Raw genomic sequence first — 23027 nt, 5'->3', positions numbered from 1 at the left:
AGTTCCTCTAATGGTAGATCTCTAGCAGCCTAGTGCAGCGTTTCCCAACTTGCTTATGCCCAAGGCACACCTTGTTGTCAATGGTGTTGGCACACAAACCTCCACAGAGCAGGCAGTGTGGACATGAAGGGGACTCTCATGGCCTAAAGAAGTGCTAGGGAAGCACGGAAAGCCCCGCCAGTTTCTCTTCCTAATTTTAAAACATAGGGGAGGAGCAGGAGCCAAAATACACATGAAGCTGTCACAATGCATCAGTTCCTGCCAGAGAAAGGGGGAAGTCATTAAGGTGTGGGCAGCTGGCTCGGTTACCTTGGCTACCACATGTGGCTGCCAGAGCTGCTCTACTGCTGCTGCCCCCAACATTCGGACCAAGTCACATCCAGTGCTCAGTGCATACCTTCTCCCCATTTTACTCAGCCTGGGGGTTAAGAGAGAGAGAGAGAGGGTTGAAAACCTGGAAGATGAGAAGGTGCTGTGAGCATTTTGTGTGCTGTACAAAGTGGATCCCAGCTGTCCGTGTTCTGCATGTTGTCCATTAATTGCCTCTCTTCAGGGGCTCATGCTGTAGCTGGGAAGAAGAGGCATGCATAACTAGGCATGTTCTCAGAATGGAGTTCCTATCTGATTAGGAGCCACCGCTGGTGTCTTTTTGCTGCCAGGTGCTAAGCGAAGAGGCCCAGGTGCTGGTCTGGATCTGAGCATCATGCAGTGGTCATTTTTCTGTGGCTCACCTAATAAGGGGCCCGATTTACTAAGTCTTTTCTCCCATTCTGTGTCTATGGGCAAAATGCTTAGTAAATGAGGTCCTAGATCTGAAAGCATACCAATGATCCATGGCACGCTTGTTGGAAACACCAGACTAGTTACTTCCTCCCCAATAAATTCATCATCACCCGACCAAAGGCAACCTCATTATAAGGAGCTATCATCACACATGCTCGTCATGTAAATATTGTTTAACCATTTAATATTCTATATTCCTAGTGTAGGCTAAACCTGATGAATGATAAAAATAACACCCATTTACAGTTTCATATCTTACCAGAATTAAGAATAAAAGGATCCAAGGTGCCTTTAGATTTACTATGGGGAAAAATAGGTTCATTCATTAATTTCCATTAATAATTTCACCACTTTAACTGAAAGCAGCTAAGAGCTTAGAGGTCCATATTCAAAAGCGTGTAGCAGGCTAATTTAACCAGCTAAATTCTAGCCAGCTAATAATTAGCTAGGTGGCTAGAATCTAGCCAGATAAGTTAGGGGCATTCTTGGGGCATAACTAGGAGGAGCTGTTAGCTGGCTAAGTTAAACACCTAGCCCTGATATTCTTAGTTAGCTGGATGACTTAGCTGACTGGTTGGGCCAAAGAGCTGTCCTAAAGTTAGCAGGGTATATTCAATAGTGTGGCTAATAAATTGCCCAAAGAATATTAATGTACATAGCTTTACAGCATTACAATGTAGCTTTTAGTTGGACCCCTATTATATTTTAAGGGAATCCAGGGATCCATTGAATTAGGGGGGAGAGGGATGTTTTATGTACATGGTTGTTAATCCAGTCCTCAGGACACACCCAGCCAGTTGAGTCTTCAGGATATCCACAATGAATATATATATGAGATTTGTGTGCACTACCTCCATTCTATGCAAATCTATCTCTATTTATTGTGGATATCCTGAAATCCAGACTGGCTAGGTGTGTCCTGAAGACTGGATTGAGAACCACTGTCTTATGCAATTGAAGTTCACCAGTACCTCACAAGTAAAGGCTTACTAATGGAATAGACCAGTCCAAACGACAGAAGTTTTTTTTTCCTTAACTGTGAGCTTGGTACTTCCATGGTACACAAGCATATTCCACTGAAAATGTTCTCTCAGGAGAGATATGCAGCTAGGTATAAAGCTTGTTAAATAAAATACTTTCCTGAGGAACAACATAATGGAAATGGATGCTTTCAGAAATAAAAACATAATAGCCAGAGTAAAGAATAAGTGAAGTTGCTGATAATACAGAATAATAGGAGGCTATTTAAGACATAATAGTCCAGATATACCAAGCTTTTTGTCCCATGGACCCAAAATTGGGAAAACCCTTTTGTATATATGGCTCAATGTCAGCTAATGGTAGTGAACAGACAATTTTGTATATGAGCGGTTGTTGATTAGTTTGTCATTCCAGAAATAATTATATAGCTCTTAAATATTTCTGCTGTTGCAGTTCTAAAATTTCATCTCCTAGTGCTCCCCTTTTTCTGAATTTCCTGAAATTAGTGTGTGGTAATATGTCTTAGAGTTCAGTTTATTTTGCACAGTGTAATACATTGGTGAAGTTTTCTATCTTTGCTCTTATTGCTTCTTCTCTCGTATTACATCCTATGCCCTTCCCCATGACCTCTTTTCATTGGGTAAGCTGATTTTATCTCTGTCCTTTTCCTCTCTCACCAACTCCTGACTTGGTGCTTTTATAGTGCTACACTCTTCTCCTGAGCTGGTGTGTTTTGCCCCCTTCTTTGGCCATATTTCCTGAGCCATTGCAGAAAACCTCATGGACTAAGGTGTTCAAGAATTTGTTAAAGACCTTTCTATTTCAGGTGACCTCCGATCAACCTGGCACTTAATGCCTGTTGTAATCTTAGTTTGTTAGTTATGTTTAAGCATTTATGTACTACTTGTTTTTGTTGATTTTTATGACTGTTCTTATGTTAAATGCTTTGAACACTGCCTAAGCAGTCTACATATTTTTAAAATAAATATTCAAGTCCCACCTAAAATTCTAATTGCTTGAGATTGCTTTTAAATCTTAAAAGCTGGCTTTTCCTAATCGGCAGCCTTATTCATGTTAACAATGTTTACTTTAATAAATACATTTTCTGAAACTTTTTTCCTCTTGTCTTTGTGTCTTGAACATATAGTCCCTTCTTCATGGAGTTTACAGTCTCTTATGTGTATCTGTACAGTGTTGGGGACATTGTCATCCTACAGAAAATATGATGATGATTAGTAGTAACTATGCTGTTGTACAGTATATCCTGTAGCTAGGAATGAGATTGCTAATTGTTTTTATAAAGCAGAGTATTTGATGTAAATTGATAACTGGCGAGCACCCCATACAATATATACAGAAATGTGAATGGTGTACAGATTTTGATGATCTTATTTTACAAAGATATATCAGTACAGTTGTATATTTTATTTTCCACAGAAATAAAACTGCTAATGGGGATTACCGAAAGGAACTCAGAGACAGAAGCCGCAGTCCAATAGAAAGGGCTGTAGCGCCAACTGTGAGCCTTCACGTCAATCACATCTATTCCTCTATCCCAAGCCGGACCATGGATCAACCTCTAGCACTGACCAAAAACAGCATGGATGCAACCAGAACAGTCGGCATCACACCATTAGCTTCAGTGGAAAGGCAGCAGGTTTGTTGACTTCTCATAACTTAAGAGAAAACAATGAAAAATGTTAAAGAAAATACAGTAAATTTAAAAACTATGTCTTAATTGAATTCTTATTGGCTTAGTATCAAACTTGTGGTTAACTTTCAGCATGGATTTTGTGTCATGTGGGACAAGATATTGGATCAGTAGTATACTGATTCTGACTGTACCTCTACTTTTGTTTTGTACATGGACAAAATGAATTTATCTCCACCAATCTAGCAGCAGCTAGAAAAATCCTCCTGTGTAAACCGTTATTCTCCATAACAGTTTTTGTAAATGCTGATGCAAAATCCAGTATTTTGATATTTTGTGTCCATGTTTCCTTTGTTGTTCAATTGACCAGTTCACTGTTTATTTTTAGCTTTGATTTTAAAATTAGTGTTCTTGTGCCTCATTAATCCAGAAATCACAAGGAAACAGAAATCAGTGTAATTCTGATTACATAGTACGTACAGTGCATTCAAAAGGTATTCAGACCCCTTGACTTTTTCCACATTTTGTTACGTTTACAGCTTTATTCTAAAATGGATAATATGCATTTTTCCCTCCTCAGTCTACACACAATACTCCATAAAAACAAAATCAGGTTTGTAGAAATTTGTGCAAATTAATAAAAAAACCCCCAAAAAAACCCAAAACTGAAATATCACACTTACATAAGTATTCAGACTCTGTGTTATGACATTCAAAGTTGAGCTCAGGTGCATCCTGTTTCCATTGATCATCCTTGAGATGCGTCTCCAACATGATTAGAGTCCACCTGTGACAAATTCAATTGATTGGAGATGAATTGGAAAGGCACACACCTGTCTATATACGTTCTCACAGTTGACAGTGCATGTCAGAGCAAAATCAAAGCCATGAAGTCAAAGGAATTGTCTGTAGACCTCCGGGACAGGATTGTGTCGAGACACAGATCTAGGGAAGGGTACAATAAAATTGCTGTAGCATTGAAGGTCCTGAATGACACAGTCATTTCCATCATTCTTAAATGGAAGAAGTTTGGAACCACCATGACTCTTCCTAGAGCTGGCTGCCAGCCCAAACTGACTAATCGGGGGAGAAGGGCTTGGTCAGGGAAGTGACCAAGAACCCAATGGTCATTCTGACAGAACTCCAGAGTTCCGCTCTGGAGATGGGAGAACCTTCCAGAAGGACAACCATCTCTGCAGCATTCCACCAATCAGACCTTTATGGTAGAGTGGCCAGACAGAAGCCACTCTTTAGTAAAAGGCAAATGACAGCCTGCTTGGAGTTTGCCAAAAGGCACTTAAATGACTCTCAGAGCATGAGAAACAAGATTCTCTGGTTTGATGAAACCAAGATTGATTTCTTTTTGGCCTGAATGCCAAGCGTCATGTCTGGAGAAAACCAGGCACTGTTCATTACCTAACAAAAACCATTCCTGTGGTGGCAGCATATTGCAATGGAGATGTTTTTCAGCTGCAGGACCTGGAAGATTAGTCAGGATCAAGGGAAAGATGATTGGAGCAAAGTACAGAAATGTCCTTGATGAAAACCTGATCCAGAGGGCTCTGGAACTCAGTCTGAAGCTACGATTCACATTCCACTAGAGCAATGATCCTAAGCACACAGCCAAGACAGCACAGGAGTGGCTTTGGGGCAAGTCTGTGAATGTCCTTGAATGGCCCAGCAGAGCCTGGATTTGAACCCGGTTGAACATCTCTGGAGAGACCTGAAAACAGCTGTGCATCCAATGCTCCCCATCCAACCTGATAGAGCTTGAGATGATGTGCAGAGAAGAATGGGAGAAAATACCCAAATTCAGGTGTGCCAAGATTGTAGCATCACACCCAAGAAGACTTGAGGCTGTAATCGCTGCCTCAACAAAGTATTGAGTAAAGGGTCTGAATACTTAGAGTACATAAATGAAATATTTCAGTTTTTTTTATTAATTTCCACAAACTTGATTTTGCTTTGTTAATATGGGGTATTGTGTGTAGATTGAGGAGGGGAAAAATTGCAAATTATCCATTTAGAATAAGGCTATAACATAACAAAATGAAAAAGTGAAGGGGCGGAATGCTTTTTGAATGCACTGTATTTAAAGTGGAAAGGTAGACCATAAAAACTAAATGTAAAGAGGAGTAAATGTCCCTCTAATCCATCTTCTAATTACCTAAAAGTTAAGCTTTCTCTGCATAATAATTCAGAGAAATGTGAAAGAGAAACCCACCCACCAATATATATATATATATATATATATTTATTTATTTTTTTTTTTTTTTGTCAATCTTTATTTATTGGGTTTATAGTGTACAGGAAATATAACACCACACATTTGGCCAATCTTAATGACCATACAAATAAATATAGCTAGAAACAAATATTTTCCCCCTTTTCCCTTTATCCCTCTTCCTCCACCCCTCCCCCACTTCCTACAATGCCGATTAAGCAGCAAGCATCAAAGTGTGGATCCATAACATTGCAAGCACCCTCAAGAAATCCTAATTGCCTGACAAGTTCACCTTTTCATAGTGTATCAGAGATCTCACAAACTATATCCCATTTGGAGAGCAGCCAACAAGAGTAAGAGCATACGTTTTATACATTACAAATATTTCATGTAAAACAAGTATGAAATACATAAATAAAACCTAGACATAAGATATAGAACTACAAAGATCTGTGTTTCCCATTCCAGGTTATAAGCTATAGACGGAATTTCTAATTTCTGATGTCAATGCAGAAATAATGTTGGAAATTTGGCAAGACTAACTTCTATTTTTTTTTCTGTTTGAGTTCTTGCTGTCAAATATTCAAAAGTTAATAGCTTAAACATTTTGGATTTCCATAACCTTATGGGAGGACTGGTGTCCATCAGCCAATGACTCAAAATGGTTTGTTTACCTATTAAACTAACTTTGGGGGTCATTGTCCAAAGGTATCGCACTTTATTACAGTAGCATACAACAATTCACAAACTTCAGAAGTAATGTTTATTTGCAGCTTTCCTGTTAAATTAAAGTACTTACAACTTGTTGGTGAGCTTTCTCCACTACTTCAAATAATTGAGATTTCCTTTCATACCATACCCTGAGCTTCACAGGATATTGTAAGGTAAACTTAATTTGCTGCTGCATGAGAGATGCAGATATCGGATTGAACTCCTGGTGATTTGCTGAGACAAGAAGAGAGTAATCTTGAAATAACTGTATTGAAGTATCCTGATATTTCAATTCTTTTCCTTTTCTAAATGTTTTCATCACCATTTGTTTGTGAGCAAAATTAAGCAGCTTCGCCAGCGTTATTCGTGGCCTGGACTCTCTCTCTCGCCTACTGCCAAGGCATGCGTTCGCTCGATTTTTAGTTCTTGCCGCAACTCCGAGATATTTAGAGCCTCCAGTATCCATTTCTCCAAACTTTTTTCAGCTTGGCTTCAGCTACATCCTCCGGTAGCCAATTATTCTTATGTTATTCCTTCATGATCGTTTTTCTAACTCATCAATTTTCCCTTATTGTAAATGTAATTGTTCCTCAAGCTTACATATTTTATTTTTATGCGATACCAGCTTGTCCTCTACCACTACAATCCTGCCCTCCGTTATCCATTCTAGAGCTGAACTCCGTGATGGTCGTTTTTAAATCAGTTATTTGGTCAGAAATGGAGGACAACTTCTCATTTAGAGATGATACCACCACTTTTGTCAGCTCTATAATAATTTCCTTAGAGGGGCCTGTATTAGCCGAATTTCCTGCTGCAGCAGCAATTTTTCCCTTCTACCCCACCAATTTTTTTTTTCTCTGTCTTTTTTTGCCCCTTTAATGGGTATAATGTTAGGCAATTTTTACATAAATTGGTCTATAGACATGTACATGCTTACCTTTTTGATTATGTTGTGCTTCCAGACCATTTAAGAGCAATGAAGCTGCTGATTTGAAGGGAGGACAGCTTGAGCCTTGAGAAGTGTGTCTTCCCCGGCTCACCACATCACGTGACCTCTGCCATATCAACCATTTCCTATAACACAGTGAAAAAGTCAAGCATGACAATTAGCTTAAGTCCTCAAATCAACACTTCTGTAAAGTCCAACTGCAGCATTATACTTGCTCATTTCTTTTTCCTGCAAAATCTTGTCTAATTTTCTTTTGAAATCATTTAGTATTGTAGCCATGAATTTCTCCACTGGTAAAAATTCCATAATTTGATCCCTCTTTGAGTAGGGAATTCCTTCCCTTGAAATTGATAATACTCCATTTTGTTGTTGTTCTAGATAAAGAATTCACAGTTGATATCCTTGCAAGCTTCATTTATCTATTGGTACAGTGTAATTAAATTCACCTTCCATTATTTTTTCCTTAAGGGAAAATAGCCCCACTTTAGATGCCATTCAACAAATATAAACTCTTATATTCCCTTAATTAGCTTAGCATTTACATTTTTTTCTAACATTTTCATATAATTTTTGAGGATGGATGTTTATACTTGACCTCTATGCTCTAAAGGTGAGTTGACGGAGGCCTTGTATAATAGAAGATAGTTATTTCATTCTTCCATGTTACATTTGATAGACATAAACCTGCTTCAGGCTTTGCCAAGGCTTTGTACCTTCACTCTTAGTGGATCAGTTAATTTACCCAGATTTTTCTCCAGTTAATGTGTTAAATACTGCTTTCAGTCAGAATATGTTGCACCTGCTTATTCTTGTCCCTAAGTGCATTTTCTCTGCACTTGCTTATATTAAACCTCATCTGCCACTTCTCTGCCCATTTGCCCCTAGAATAATTATTTTCTTCTATAAAATGTTTCATAATGTATTTTCAGTGTGATAGCTGGGTGTAGTCTGTAAAACAAAATGGAAGTTTTGCTACTTATTTATTCCTATAGAACACTGATAAAAATTGCACAGCCACAGACCAAGCACTCACCCCTGAAGGGGACCCCCTTTTGAAAGTCCCAGATCTATGCTATCTGGTTCCAGACTTCCTTGTTAAGAACATAAGAAAATGCCATACTGGGTCAGACCAAGGGTCCATCAAGCCCAGCATCCTGTTTCCAACAGTGGCCAATCCAGGCCATAAGAACCTGGCAAGTACCCAAAAACTAAGTCTATTCCATGTTACCATTGCTAATGGCAGTGGCTATTCTCTACGTGAACTTAATAGCAGGTAATGGACTTCTCCTCCAAGAACTTATCCAATCCTTTTTTAAACGCAGCTATACTAACTGCACTAACCACATCCTCTGGCAACAAATTCCAGAGTTTAATTGTGCGTTGAGTAAAAAAGAACTTTCTCCGATTAGTTTTAAATGTGCCCCATGCTAACTTCATGGAGTGCCCCCTAGTCTTTCTACTATCCGAAAGAGTAAATTTATTTATTTATTTATTATTTATTTTAAGTTTTTCTATACCGGCATTCGCGATGAGTATCGCATCATGTCGGTTTACAATTAACAAGTGAAGAGGTAACAAGAGGTCATAAATAACAATAAATAACAAAAATTAAAAAAGGTAGTAGTAAATAACAATATACAAGTGAAAGTTAAGGGTTGCAGTTACAATAAAACAGGGTAGTAATAACTTGGAACAGAGAAAAGAAGCTGGGGTTTTTAACTAGATACATATGATACATATATGCATATCAATGCATTTGAGGTAATAACGAATTGCCCTAATGCTGTGGAGTTAATTTCTATGTTAAGGTAAAGTCAGAGTGATTAGTCAAAGACTGATTAAGGTTCAGTTTAGGTTAGGAAATGCTTTCATAAAAAGCCATGTTTTGAGTCTTTTCCTGAAAGTGGGGAGGCAGGGTTCCTGTCGCAAATCTGGTGGGATGGAGTTCCACAGTGACGGTCCTGCGGTGGAGAAAGCCCTGTCTCTGGCTGTTATGTGTCGCATAGTTTTGGAATGTGGTATTTGTAAGGATTCTTTGTAGGACTCTCTGATTGGTCTATTTGAAGTAAATATTTTGAGAGGAATTTGAAGGTTGAGCTGAGAGTGTTGATGTATGGTTTTGTAAATAATGGTAATGGACTTATAAATAATTCTGTAGTGAATTGGCAGCCAATGTAAGTCTTTGAGAATTGGTGATATGTGATCTCTTCTCCGGGAGTTTGTTAATATTCTTGCAGCCGTGTTTTGAACCATCTGAAGGGGTTTAGTGTGAGAAGAGGGAAGACCTAATAGTAAGGAGTTGCAGTAATCTAGTTTCGCGAATATTATTGATTGAAGAATTGATCTATAGTCTTGAAAGTGAAACAGTGGTCTTATTCTTTTTAAGACTTGGAGTTTATAGAAACAGTCCTTAGTGGTTTGATTTATGAATGATTTAAGGTTTAGCTTATTATCAAAGATAGCTCCTAGGTTTCTTACTTGTGGGGTTTGTAAATTCGGTGGAGGATTTGTGTCTGTATTACTGTTTTCGGTGGAAATTAGGAGGAGTTCGCTTTTTGAAGAGTTTAGTATTAGATTTAGGTTGGAGAGGAGTCCATCAATTTTTTGAAGACAAGATTCCCAGAATTCAAGAGTTTTAGAATAGGATTCTTTGATGGGGATGACTATCTGGACGTCATCTGCATATAGATAGTGTTTAAGGTTTAATTTGTTTAGAAGTTGGCAAAGAGGGAGCAGGTAGATATTAAAGAGCGTTGGTGAGAGGGAGGAGCCCTGCGGAACTCCTGAAGAGGAAGCATAGTGCTGAGATTCTTTGTTGTGTAGTTTAACTTTGTATTTTCTGTTTCCTAAGTACGATTTGAACCATGATAGAGCTGTTCCTGTTATTCCAATATTTGCTAGTTGAATTAGTAAGATGGAGTGGTTAACCGTATCAAAGGCAGCTGAGAGGTCCAGGAAGATTAGCAAGTATGCTTGACCTTTATCCAGGCCCATGATAAGGTAGTCAGTCAGGGAGATTAGTAGTGATTCTGTACTTAAGGATTTCCTGAAACCATATTGGGTCGGGAACAGAATTTTATGTTCTTCGAGGTAGTCTGATAGTCTGGAGTTAACCAATTTTTCCATTACCTTGGCTATGAACGGGAGATTTGATATAGGACGGAAATTGGTGGGATCATTGGAGTTTAAGTTGGGTTTTTTTAAGAGCGGTTTGATGGATGCAATTTTCAGGTCGTCAGGATAGATTCCTTGTGCTAGTGAACAGTTAATGATGTCTGTCAGAGCGGTAGAGATGGTGTCTGGTATTAGCAGGAGAAGTTTGGATGGGATGTAGTCTGATGGGTGTGATGAGGGTTTCATTTTCTTCAATGCAGCGAGTATCTCTGATATTGAGAATAGTTCGAAGGATTATAGAGAAGTGTCTTTGTTGTGATGTAAGTATAGGTTTGATGGATCTGAAGTATTGGGTCTCAGCTGTGTTATCAGGTTGGAGATTTTATTGCTAAAGTAGAGGGCCAGTTCCTCAGCTTTTTCTTGTGCTAGGTTTGCTGGGATGTCAGGAGTAATGGTTTGTGTTAAGTTAGATACATAAGCAAATAGGGCTTTGGAATCGAAATAATGTGGTGGATCTTCTGTGCAAAGAAGTCCCTTTTAGTTTTTAATGTGGCGTTTTTGTATTGGTGTAGAGCGAGTTTGTAAGCGGAGAGGGAGGTTGGTGTTGGTGATTTCCGCCATTTGCTTTCCTTCTGTCTGAGTGTGTGTTTGCGTTTTTGAAGTTCTTCGTTAAACCAAGGTTGTTTTTTGGAAGTGTTCTGTTTGAGTTTTTTTGTTGCCAGTGGACAGAGTTTGTTTGCTGCTGTTTCTGTTATCTTGTTCCAAGAGTGAAGGGCTGCGTTGGCTGAGGTGATGTCTATTAGTGGGAGTTCTGGGACCAGATGATTGTGTAATTCCTCTGATGTGCAGGATTTCCTGTATATAAATTCTGGAGGTGGGACGCATTTTTTGCTTGTTTGTTCCAACGAAAAGGCAGAAGATATTAAAGTATGGTCTGACCAGGGGACTGGTTGGCATGTAGGTGGCGTTGAGTGTGATATGTTTGAGTTAACAAATATAAGGTCCAGGGTGTGGCCTGCTCTATGGGTAGGTTTGTTTATGATTTGTTTGAAGCCTAATGCCGACATGGCGGTTAGGAAAGCTTCGCAATTGGTAGAGCGAATGGGGTCGTCGACATGTAAGTTAAAATCGCCCAGTATTATGGTTGGACGATCCAGATTTAAGTGAGTTGCTATTAATTCTAGTATGGGTGATGCATTGGATTCCAGCAGGCCTGGGGGGGCGTAGATTAGAAGAATTTGCAGATGGTCTGATTTGAATAGTCCTGTTTCAATTTTTGAGGGTGAACTAATTGGGAATTGGGTAATTTTTAGATTTTTTTTGGCTGCTAGGAGGATACCTCCTCCCCTTTTTTTCTTTCTGGGAATGGAGAAAATATCGTAGCTTTGAATTGGAAGTTGGTTTATTAGTGCTGTATCCGTTTGTTTAAGCCATGTTTCCGTGATAGCGCAGAGGTCGGGATTATTGTCCAGGAGAATGTCATTAAGTATTAGTGTTTTCTTGGAGAGAGATTGAGCGTTGAATAGTATCAGAGAGAAAAGAGCTAAGCCTAAAGTTTGGGTAAATGGGGAAATCATGATGGGGATAAGGGATTTGTAAGTGGGTGGGCGTGAGATCAAGGAATGTTTTCCTGTGAGATAGGTCCTGTGATGGAGGATTGGAATTGGGAGGCCCATGTGAATAGTGTTCAGATTGTAGCTGGTGAGGTTAGTTTGTTTTTTTTTTTTGTTTTTTTTTTTTTTTTAATGAAGCGTAATAAGACTTGCTTTCTGGAGAGATGTGTGGGGTTTGATGATGGTTTGAGAGCTATTAGAGTAGTAGAATTGGTTTAATAGTAGAGAGGGATTTGATGAGTGGCTGCTGGATGAGAGGATGCTGGATGAGTGGCTGCTGGAAGAAGAATTGGATGAGTGGCTGCTGGATGAAAGGAAGCTGGAAGAAGAATTGGATGAGTGGCTGCTGGATGAGAGGATGCTGGATGAGTGGCTGCTGGAAGAAGAATTGGATGAGTGGCTGCTGGATGAGTGGCTGCTGGAAGAAGAATTGGATGAGTGGCTGCTGGATGAGTGGCTGCTGGAAGAAGAATTGGATGAGTGGCTGCTGGATGAGTGGCTGCTGGATGAAGAATTGGATGAGTGGTTGCTTGATGAGTGGCTGCTGGATGAGTGGCTGCTGGAAGAAGAATTGGATGAGTGGCTGCTGGATGAGTGGCTGCTGGATGAAGAATTGGATGAGTGGTTGCTTGATGAGTGGCTGCTGGATGAGTGGCTGCTGGAAGAAGAATTGGATGAGTGGCTGCTGGATGAAAGGATGCTGGAAGAAGAATTGGATGAGTGGCTGCTGGATGAGTGGCTGCTGGATGAGAGGATGCTGGATGAGTGGCTGCTGGAAGAAGAATTGGATGAGTGGCTGCTGGATGAGTGGCTGCTGGAAGAAGAATTGGATGAGTGGCTGCTGGATGAGTGGCTGCTGGAAGAAGAATTGGATGAGTGGCTGCTGGATGAGTGGCTGCTGGATGAAGAATTGGATGAGTGGTTGCTTGATGAGTGGTTGCTTGATGAGTGGCTGCTGGATGAGTGGCTGCTGGAAGAAGAATTGGATGAGTGGCTGCTTGATGAGTGGCTGCTGGATGAGTGGCTGCTGGAAGAAGAATTGGATGAGTGGCTGCTTGATGAGTGGCTGCTGGATGAGTGGCTGCTGGAAGAAGAATTGGATGAGTGGTTGCTAGATGCTGAAAGGATGCGTGCGTGCTGGAGGCTGCAGTGCAGATTGCTAGATAAGGAAATCCGAGATAGCTAGGGTTAAGAGTGCAAAATGCTTGGTATTCTAATACGTAGGCTGTAGTGTGTCCGTTGCCTTTGGAGGTGTTTTCTTGACTTTATAGTATTCTAAAGGGATCCAGAGGTGGAGGTGTAAATAGTCCCCGTTTGGAAGGGAAACGGGTAAAGGGTCCTGGCTCTGGGACGCTCCAAGGGGCGCGCTAAGGGGCAGGCCCCTTAGAACGCGCTCCTTCGGACGCGCGACGCCCGACGCGCGACGCCGGAGGTAGTCGCCGCAATTTAAAGTCCTGTTTGCCGCCCTCTGATTGGCCTAGTGCCTCTCAGGGGGCGCGGCTGACTCACCGTGTGCGCGCTGCTCTACAGTCGGAGCGGGTTCCTTTCGGTTTTGTTTTTCTTTTTCTTTTTTTATCTTTGTTGTTGCCTCCTCTCCACGGCTCGCGGTGTAAGCGAGCGGGCTCTAGCCCCGATTGGGCCTGGGGAGCCCCGACAGAGGAGGATGTGCGAGGGGGACAGTGCTGGAGTCCGGCGGAGGTAAGAGGGCCGCCGGAGGGAGTCGCCGCAATTTAAAGTCCTGTTTGCCGCCCTCTGATTGGCCTAGTGCCTCTCAGGGGGCGCGGCTGACTCACCGTGTGCGCGCTGCTCTACAGTCGGAGCGGGTTCCTTTCGGTTTTGTTTTTCTTTTTCTTTTTTTATCTTTGTTGTTGCCTCCTCTGCACGGCTCGCGGTGTAAGCGAGCGGGCTCTAGCTCCGATTGGGCCTGGGGAGCCCCGACAGAGGAGGATGTGCGAGGGGGACAGTGCTGGAGTCCGGCGGAGGTAAGACCTCCGCCGGACTCTGTCGGGGCTCCCCAGGCCCCTCGCACAAAGATGTAAATAACCAATTACATCTACCCATGCTAGACCTCTCATGATTTTAAACATCTCTATCATATCCCCCTTCAGCTGTCTCTTCTCCCAGCTGAAAAGTCCTAACTTCTTTAGTCTTTCCTCAAAGGGGAGCTGTTCCATTCCCCTTATCATTTTGGTAGCCCTTCTCTGTACTTTCTCCATCGCAATTATATCTTTTTTGAGATGCGGCGACCAGAATTGTACACAGTATTCAAGGTGCGGTCTCAACATGGAGCGATACAGAGGCATTATGACATTTTCCGTTTTATTCACCATTCCCTTTCTAATAATTCCCAACATTCTGTTTGCTTTTTTGACTGCTGCAGCACACTGAACTGACGATTTTAATGTGTTATCCACTATGACGTCTAGATCTCTTTCTTGGGTTGTAGCACCTAATATGGAACCCAACATTGTGTAATTATAGCATGGGTTATTTTTCCCTATATGCATCACCTTGCACTTATCCACATTAAATTTCATCTGCCATTTGGATGCCCAATTTTCCAGTCTCACAAGGTCTTCCTGCAATTTATCACAATCTGCTTGTGATTTAACTACTCTGAACAATTTTGTGTCATCTGCAAATTTGATTATTTCACTTGTCATATTTCTTTCCAGATCATTTATAAATATATTGAAAAGTAAGGGTCCCAATACAGATCCCTGAGGCACTCCACTGTCCACTCCCTTCCACTGAGAAAATTGTCCATTTAATCCTACTCTCGGTTTCCTGTCTTTTAGCCAGTTTGCAGTCCACGAAAGGACATCTCCACCTATCCCATGACTTTTTACTTTTCCTAGAAGTCTCTCATGAGGAACTTTGTCAAATGCCTTCTGAAAATCCAAATATACTACTTCTACCGGTTCACCTTTATCCACATGTTTATTTACTCCTTCAAAAAAGTGAAGCAGATTTGTGAGGCAAGACTTGCCTTGGGTAAAGCCATGCTGACTTTGTTCCATTAAACCATGTCTTTCTATATGTTCTGTGATTTTGATGTTTAGAACACTTTCCACTATTTTTCCTGGCACTGAAGTCAGGCTAACCGGTCTGTAGTTTCCCGGATCACCCTTGGAGCCCTTTTTAAATATTGGGGTTAAATTTGCTATCCTCCAGTCTTCAGGTACAATGGATGATTTTAATGATAGGTTACAAATTTTTACTAATAGGTCTGAAATTTCATTTTTTAGTTCCTTCAGAACTCTGGGGTGTATACCATCCGGTCCAGGTGATTTACTACTCTTCAGTTTGTCAATCAGGTCTATCACATCTTCTAGGTTCACCGTGATTTGATTCGGTCCATCTGAATCATTACCCATGAAAACCTTCTCCATTACGGGTACCTCCCCAACATCCTCTTCATTAAACACCAAAGCAAAGAAATCATTTAATCTTTCTGTGATGGCCTTATCTTCTCTAAGTGCCCCTTTAACCCCTCGATCATCTAACGGTCCAACTGACTCCCTCACAGGCTTTCTGCTTCGGATATATTTAAAAAAGTTTTTACTGTGAGTTTTTGCCTCTACAGCCAACTTCTTTTCAAATTCTCTCTTAGCCTGTCTTATCAATGTCTTACATTTAACTTGCCAATGTTTATGCTTTATCCTATTTTCTTCTGTTGGATCCTTCTTCCAATTTTTGAATGAAGATCTTTTGGCTAAAATAGCTTCTTTCACCTCCCATTTAAACCATGCCAGTAATCGCTTTGCCTTCTTTCCACCTTTCTTAATGTGTGGAATACATCTGGACTGTTCTTCTAGAATGGTATTTTTTAACAATGACCACGCCTCTTGGACATTTTTTACTTTTGTAGCTGCTCCTTTCAGTTTTTTTCTAACAATTTTCTCATTTTATCAGTTTCCCTTTTGAAAGTTTAGCACGAGAGCCTTGGATTTGCACACTGTTCCTCTTCCAGTCATTAAATCAAATTTTATCATATTATGATCACTATTGCCAAGCGGCCCCACCACTGTTACCTCTCTCACCAAGTCCTGTGCTCCACTGAGAATTAGATCTAAAATTGCTCCCTCTCTCGTTGGTTTCTGAACCAATTGCTCCATAAAGCTGTCATTTATTCCATCCAGGAACGTTATCTCTCTAGAGTGTCCCAATGATACATTTACCCAGTCTATATTGGGGTAATTGAAGTCTCCCATTATTACTGCACTACCAATTTGGTTAGCTTCCCTAATTTCTCTTAGCATTTCACTGTCCGTCTCACCATCTTGACCAGGTGGACGGTAGTATACTCCTATCACTATAGTCTTCCCCAACACACAAGGGATTTCTACCCATAAAGATTCAATTTTGTATTTAGTCTAATGCCATCCTGGACATAAAGCGCCACACCTCCTCCCGGGTGCTGCTCTCTGTCATTGTGATATAATTTGTACCCCGGTATAGCACTGTCCCATTGGTTATCCTCTTTCCACCATGTCTCTGAGATGCCAATTAAGTCTATGTCATCATTCACTGCTATACATTCTTATTCTCCCATCTTACTACTTAGACTTCTGGCATTAGCATACAAACATTTCAAAGTTTGTTTTTTGTTTGTATTTTCATTCTGCTTTTTAATTGATAGGGATAATTTAGAATTTTTTAGCTCAGGTGAGTTTTTAGTTACAGACACTTGGACTATTTTTCTAATTATTGGAACTTCACTGTCGGGATGCCCTAATTCTAATGCATCATTAGTGTCCTTTGAAGATACCTCTCTCCGAACCATGCACCGCTGAGCGACTGTCAGTTTTCCCCTTTGTTCTAGTTTAAAAGCTGCTCTATCTCCTTTTTAAATGTTAGCGCCAGCAGTCTGGTTCCACCCTGGTTAAGGTGGAACCCATCCCTTCGGAAGAGACTCCCCCTTCCCCAAAAGGTTCCCCGGTTCCTAACAAAACTGAATCCCTCTTCCTTGCACCATCGTCTCATCCACGCATTGAGACTCCGGAGCTCTGCCTGCCTCTTTTAGAGCCAGAGAGGGCCAAGTTTCGACAGAGGGCAGCCTTTAGTGCATGTGTAGTTTATACAGATGTAGAAATCTTGCTTCATTTTCTGGGTAGCACTTAAGCCATTGTGTGAATGAAATGACATATTTATGGAACTACCTTTTTTGCGTTTAGCTAAAATTTCAAATGCAAAATTAATAGGGACTTTGGTTTTCAGTTTTTATTTTATTTTCCCATGGAATTTCAATGTTATAACAAAAAAAAAATTTGTGGAAAAATGATTTAAGTAAAAAATAAGTGGAAAAGTCATTTTTCCACAGATTTGATTGTTATTTTTCATGGGAATTTTAATGCTATAACAAACACTGAAAGTGAAGGTCCCTAAGAATGTAGTAGGATTCCAGTTTTTGTGTCTAATAGCTTCATAAAATGTGATTGCTAGTTGCTTTTAGAACTAGAGAGCAACCTGTACCAGGTTGCTCTCTAGTTCTCCAGGGAATTGCTCCACTGGAGCAGTGGTTTCTTTGTATTTTGGTTTTGTCCATACCGGATTCTGACTTTTCCTTGCAGAACCGTCCATCAGTAATTACTTGTGCCTCTGCAAGCAATCGCAACTGTAACCTCTCTCACTGCCCTGTTGCGCACAGTGGCTGTGTTTCAGCCATGCCAGCCACTTATAGAAGGCCATCTAGCAGTAAGTGTAATTATTCCATTTCTTATTTTAACGCATCATTTCAGCAACCACCAATGGGCAATTAATGCTACAAGTTGGGGGTAGGAGGAATATAACTTTTCTACTAAAACATGAAACTCAAACTATGAAATTTAGAAGCTGTTTTCCTTCATCCATGCCAGGACTTTCTGTGGTCCTGTACCAGGTTGCTCTCTAGTTTTCCAGGGAATTGCTCCAGGTTACTTGGCAGGACTCAGAAAGGGGCTATAGCATTACCTGGGTGGGGAAGAAAGAAGCATGTGATAAATACAGGGGATCTCAGCGGGAGTAATGGGAATTGTAAAGCTAACAAAATTGGACGGATGGACAGACTAGATGGGCCACATGTTTCTATGCTTCATATGCTACTTTGTAAATGCTAAGGAATACTTTCGTAATTCAGTTTATTTTGTGCAAATTTATAGCACACTACGGTCTGAATTTGCTCCATCTCCATTTTTTTTTTTTGGGGGGGGGGGGCAGCTTTTCTTTTTATATCTGTATAATATATTGCCACATGTGCCTGTTGCTAAACTGATTACTCAGAATGCTTTAAGTAAATCATTTTTGTTGGGTAAACAGTTGGCAGATGTCTAAACAGTGTATATTGAGGGATAATGCATTCATTATTTTAATCATTCCTTTCTAAATGAAGGTATTCTGGGAAAAATAAATGACTCTTGATTGCATGGAGTGCAGGTATCATTGTGTCTACTGCTGGGTACAAAGTGAATGAGCCCAGCAACTGAAGAGAAGGAATTCCAGTCCAGTTTACTGGCAAATTGCTCTCTGTAATTCATGTTTCTTGCTTGGGTGCACAGTAGGCTTTGACATTAAGGGGGTAATATTCAAAGCCGTTTCTGTGCTTGAATGGCTTGTTATAAACTTTCCTGGTGTTTGAGTATCTTGATTTCATGAATACTATTATGCACATAAACATGCATTTCAAGTGGTGTTGGAATCTACATATATACTTTTTATTTTTTAAAAAAGGTGCCTAAATTAAACTTACAAATTATGTCCTCCCTGCAAAGAGCAGGTGTAACTTTGTATGGGTCAATTTGTGTGCATTATTTCTGATCAATTTATGTGCATAGGTTTGCTTTGAAAATAAGTTTAACTAGTGAAGATTGTATTAAAATTACCCACCTTAAGAACATAAAGGACACATTTTAAGGAAAACAAAATCACTTTTCTTTTGAAGTTATTTTCCTGTTTCTCTCTTACCATTTAGGTTCCACTGCGTGTGATCCAGTCGTGGAAGAGCATTTTCGCAGAAGTCTTGGCAAGAATTATAAGGAGCCAGAGCCCGTGACAAACTCTGTGTCCATCACTGGATCAGTCGATGACCACTTTGCTAAGGCACTTGGGGATACATGGCTTCAGATCAAAGCAGCAAAGGATGGAGTGTCCAGCAGTCCTGAGTCTGCCTCCAGAAGGGGTCAAACCTCTCCTTCCTCCCACATGGTCAATCATAATCACTCCCCTTCTGTAGTCTCCTAAAAAAAGAAAAGAAAAGTGAGGCTCAGGAAAGCCTCCGTCAGTAAAGAATTGAATTTGCATGGTTTGACTGAGCTTTGAACAGTGCTTAAAAAAAAAATAGTGTTGGAGGGAGAGTAGTTTTTCAGAACAGCACACTTTTTTGGTGTCCTTGCCTGGCACTTGTTAAAGGGTGCCTTTAAACAAGATAGCAGGAACTATTTCTTATTGGTTGTAATGTAGCATCTTAACTTCCTGTTTCAGATACCAAAGAAACCTCTGATGCAAATCTGCCGCCCCCTTGTCAAACAGTAGAAACGCTCACTTAATCACAGAAAGCCATTGCTACAGTTGGTTGACCCAAAATGCTTTTTGCTTTCCTAGCTTCTTGAGACTAGAATTTGTGTGGTTTGCTTCCATTGCTTTTTTTTTTTTTTTTTTTTTTTTTAATCGAGTAATTTTGGATGTATATACTTGAAAAGAACTGTCATGTCTGATTTGCACTATTGGGAGAGAATTAAAGTTGCCTGGCGACTTTATGCAAGATGCTAAATATTCTGAGAGCAAACTGCTGAAAAAAAGGGGGGTTTTAAAGAATGACATTTCTATCAGTTTAAAAAGGTAAAAACAGCTTTGGAAGGGGAAGTCTCATACAGGTTATAGGTCTTTCTCTCTAGATTTCAGGTGCTTGATGCTTGCAATTAGACTGCATAATTTTCAGACCACGGGCATTTTCATTTTTCTACACGCTGCAGTTTGTTAGGATAGAGCAGAGGTTGGAAGGGGGTCAATAGTGCTTAAAGATGCATGTTTTATTGAAAAAAGAAAATAGCTGGTATCTATTAATGTATAGACAATAAGGAACATAATACTTATTAGCTTCTCCTTGGAATTAGTTTATTTTTGTCAATATCAGTCCTAGATATACGTACTGCTGGTACAGTTGTACTCTATTTGTATCTGATATTCACTTTAGTAGCAGCCAGCGACAGAGGGCAGCCTCCGGACAGGCATCAAATGAAGCAGTTTATTACAATAATGCGTGGTGTAGGATGCTATAGCTTTGTGCATGACTGAATAACCATTTACTGTTGCACCACTGCCCTGCTTTAATAGGAATTTGCTTCCTAAAACTCAGTCTCTGTATATCGAGACTAATGAGGTAAAGAAAGTACTACCTGTCAATATCTTGGCTGAACACCAGATTGTTGCAAGTTTATGTACTATGATCTTTTTTTTTTTTTTTTTTATAAACTTACTCATAACCCTGTGCCAAGAGAAGCTTACATTCCTCCACTAAAATACTTTAGACAGGTATGAATGCATATATTATCATTTGCTATATTAATAGCTACTAACTAGAAATTAGATAAGAAGCAGGCATACGAATCAGTTGTGTTTAGTACGAAAGAGCTTCTTGTCCTATACCTTGTCCTTAAAAAATGCATGCGCAACACCCATACATTCCAACACCCCAGTATAAATAGGGTTCTTTCTGCTGGGTTATTTGTAGGAGCCTTTGTTTGTGTTTATATTTTATTTTTCCTGGGAGTTTCAATGTTTTATAACAAAATTCAGTGGAAAAATGACTGCTTTAACCAACTAGAAAAATTGGTGTGAAAGTCATTTTTCCACTGATTTTTTTTTTCTTTCATAACATTGAAATTCCCAGGAAAAATAAAATTGAAAACAAAGGTCCCTCGTTATTTGGCAAGACTGGTTCAAGATAGGAAATCATTATTATTACTAATTGGAAGATGGCAAGACGTGATGTATTGTGGACTGCACTACAGTATTGGGTCCATTGTGGCTTTTGTTCTTATCTCTTTTTGTTTAGCAATTTTAATTTGGAAAAAGGTGCAGGGTAGAAAGAAAAAGATCAGATCAGTGGGTGTTTTGCAGTAGTAGGCAGCTATAATAAAAGCCCCATTATCTGACACCCAACAGAAAACTCAACTAACTGGTATCTAGCAGCAGGGCTATTTTATTTTTAGCTTTTACTGCTGCCAAGGTTTCAGCAGAATGCTACTGTAAACAGCAATAAGGAGTACGGTAGCTTTGCTTTGCTCTGCTCTGTCCACTCCTGCATCTTCCCCTCTCCTCTTGTTCCCTGCAAGGGATAGGAGGGGCAAGGTTGGATTAAAGAGCAGAGTAGCTTTTCTCTGCTCTGCTCAGTCTGCTCCAGCATCACCCCCTCTCCTCCTGCTCCCTGCAGGCTACTGCCGGAAGCAGGGTGTTGTCAGATAACCAGGCATGGACTGTTTCCTATGCATGTAGGATAATGGAGCTTTTGCTGTACTGAACAAAAATTAAATAAGTAACACAATTCTCCCATCCCACCCACCAAGTTTCACACATTTCACTACCTTTTTACTGGGTAGTCAACATGTCTGTGCTTTGGCATGCAGTACCATACTCTCTGTAGGAAAATCATTAAAATAACATTTTTTTATAGAAGTAACTTTAAGACCATCGTTACGCTGTGCGTAAAGAGTGTACAGAGAAATTTGTAGGTATTTTTTTGAGGAACAATTAATTTGTTAATGATGTGTAGCTATTTAATTTTTCCCTTTTCTTTTATTGTAATCATTCTTTTTTTTTTTTTTGAGAAAAAAGTTGATCTTTTTTTTGTTGTAGATTCGTCTGTAATACAGTAAAAGTGCAGGAACACAGTTATTCTATGAGAACACTGCATTAGCATTAATAGCCACTAGTGTGTTATTGCTACAGGCTACTGAGCGTTGTAACAGTAAAATACTAATACTGTAGATGAACTCTGAAGAAATTTGACTCCTGACTACATTTCTGTGTAAACACAAATTCCCGTTTACTTGTCTGAGATGGGTAAATTAAGGCAGTAATATTTTCATGTAGCATTGTGTGATGCTCAACTCTTCTAAAACAGGTGTGTATGTATATGTCTATATCTATACACAAACACACGCACCTCTTCATGTAGTACTGCTTGAAAGCCTAATAGCTCTGTGCTCCTTAAAGAAAAACAAGCAGCCATAGAGGCGTAGAGCTGTCTGGCATACCAGTTTGAGATTGCTCTAAGCTTTTGACTCCTGTAGTTGTGGGTGTTCCTAACTAGCAGGATGGTTCACACAGGAGGAGGCAAAGTGGTGTCCCCGTAATGCCACTGCAGCTGCCTAACCGTGGTCTCATGGTACAGAGCGATAAGGTCTTCAAACAGTCCTGTTTTAAAAAGGTATATAAACTGCTTTTATAGGACTTGGCCATTACCACATGTCCAGTAATACAATTAAAAAAATAAAATGGTTGCCATGAAAGTGCTCAAATGTTTCATGAAAGCCTGGAGTGGGGAGGGAAGGGTAACAAGCATTTCAATGGAAAAGAACAAAAACCCATTTATAAAGAACAGTGAAGTTTCTTCACAGAGTAAAGTGATCTACAGTGCTGTTTTAAATGTTTTCCATGTTTGTAAATCTGTAATATACCATTCTTTTGTGGCCTCGTTTCACCTGGAGAAAAAAAGGTTTGGCAGGCCATCTCTTTTTTTTTTGTACTTAAAAGTAGCCTTAAAGAACAATAAAGTGCTCTTAAACCACAAGATTTTGTCAATTTCTTTGTCCTATGTAAGGAAAAAAACATGATGGAAAAAGATGGTTACTTCTGAACAGCATCCACTTTAACCTGGCCTTGGAGAGCAGTCCGAGAAAGCCTACACTGCTTTAATGGTCTTAAATCTCACTTTGAGCAATATTTTCCAAGTAGTGTCTCCTATGCAGTCACAAAACTAGCCTTTTTTTATTTTCTGAAAGAGAATACAGTATTGAAATATCA

General features: G+C 40.0%; 1 protein-coding gene across 4 annotated transcripts in view; it reads left to right on the top strand.

Annotated features, from left to right (window-relative positions):
• Window positions 1-22788, top strand: part of VGLL4 (vestigial like family member 4) — a 265872-nt gene extending 243084 nt beyond the window's left edge. For all 4 annotated transcript variants that reach the window (XM_029600776.1, XM_029600779.1, XM_029600777.1 and 1 more), the window contains 3 exons: window positions 3202-3421; window positions 17600-17723; window positions 18976-22788. In XM_029600776.1, the coding sequence (XP_029456636.1) occupies window positions 3202-3421; window positions 17600-17723; window positions 18976-19244 (613 nt within the window). In that variant the 3' untranslated portion in view covers window positions 19245-22788. The remainder of the gene's footprint in view (window positions 1-3201; window positions 3422-17599; window positions 17724-18975) is intronic.
• Window positions 22789-23027: the final 239 nt, after the last annotated feature.

Source organism: Rhinatrema bivittatum, chromosome 4 (genome assembly GCF_901001135.1).
Source record: "Rhinatrema bivittatum chromosome 4, aRhiBiv1.1, whole genome shotgun sequence".
In the NCBI taxonomy this organism is placed as follows: domain Eukaryota; kingdom Metazoa; phylum Chordata; class Amphibia; order Gymnophiona; family Rhinatrematidae; genus Rhinatrema; species Rhinatrema bivittatum.
Note: the sequence above shows the minus strand (reverse complement) of the source record. Positions and strands in the feature narration are given on the sequence as shown.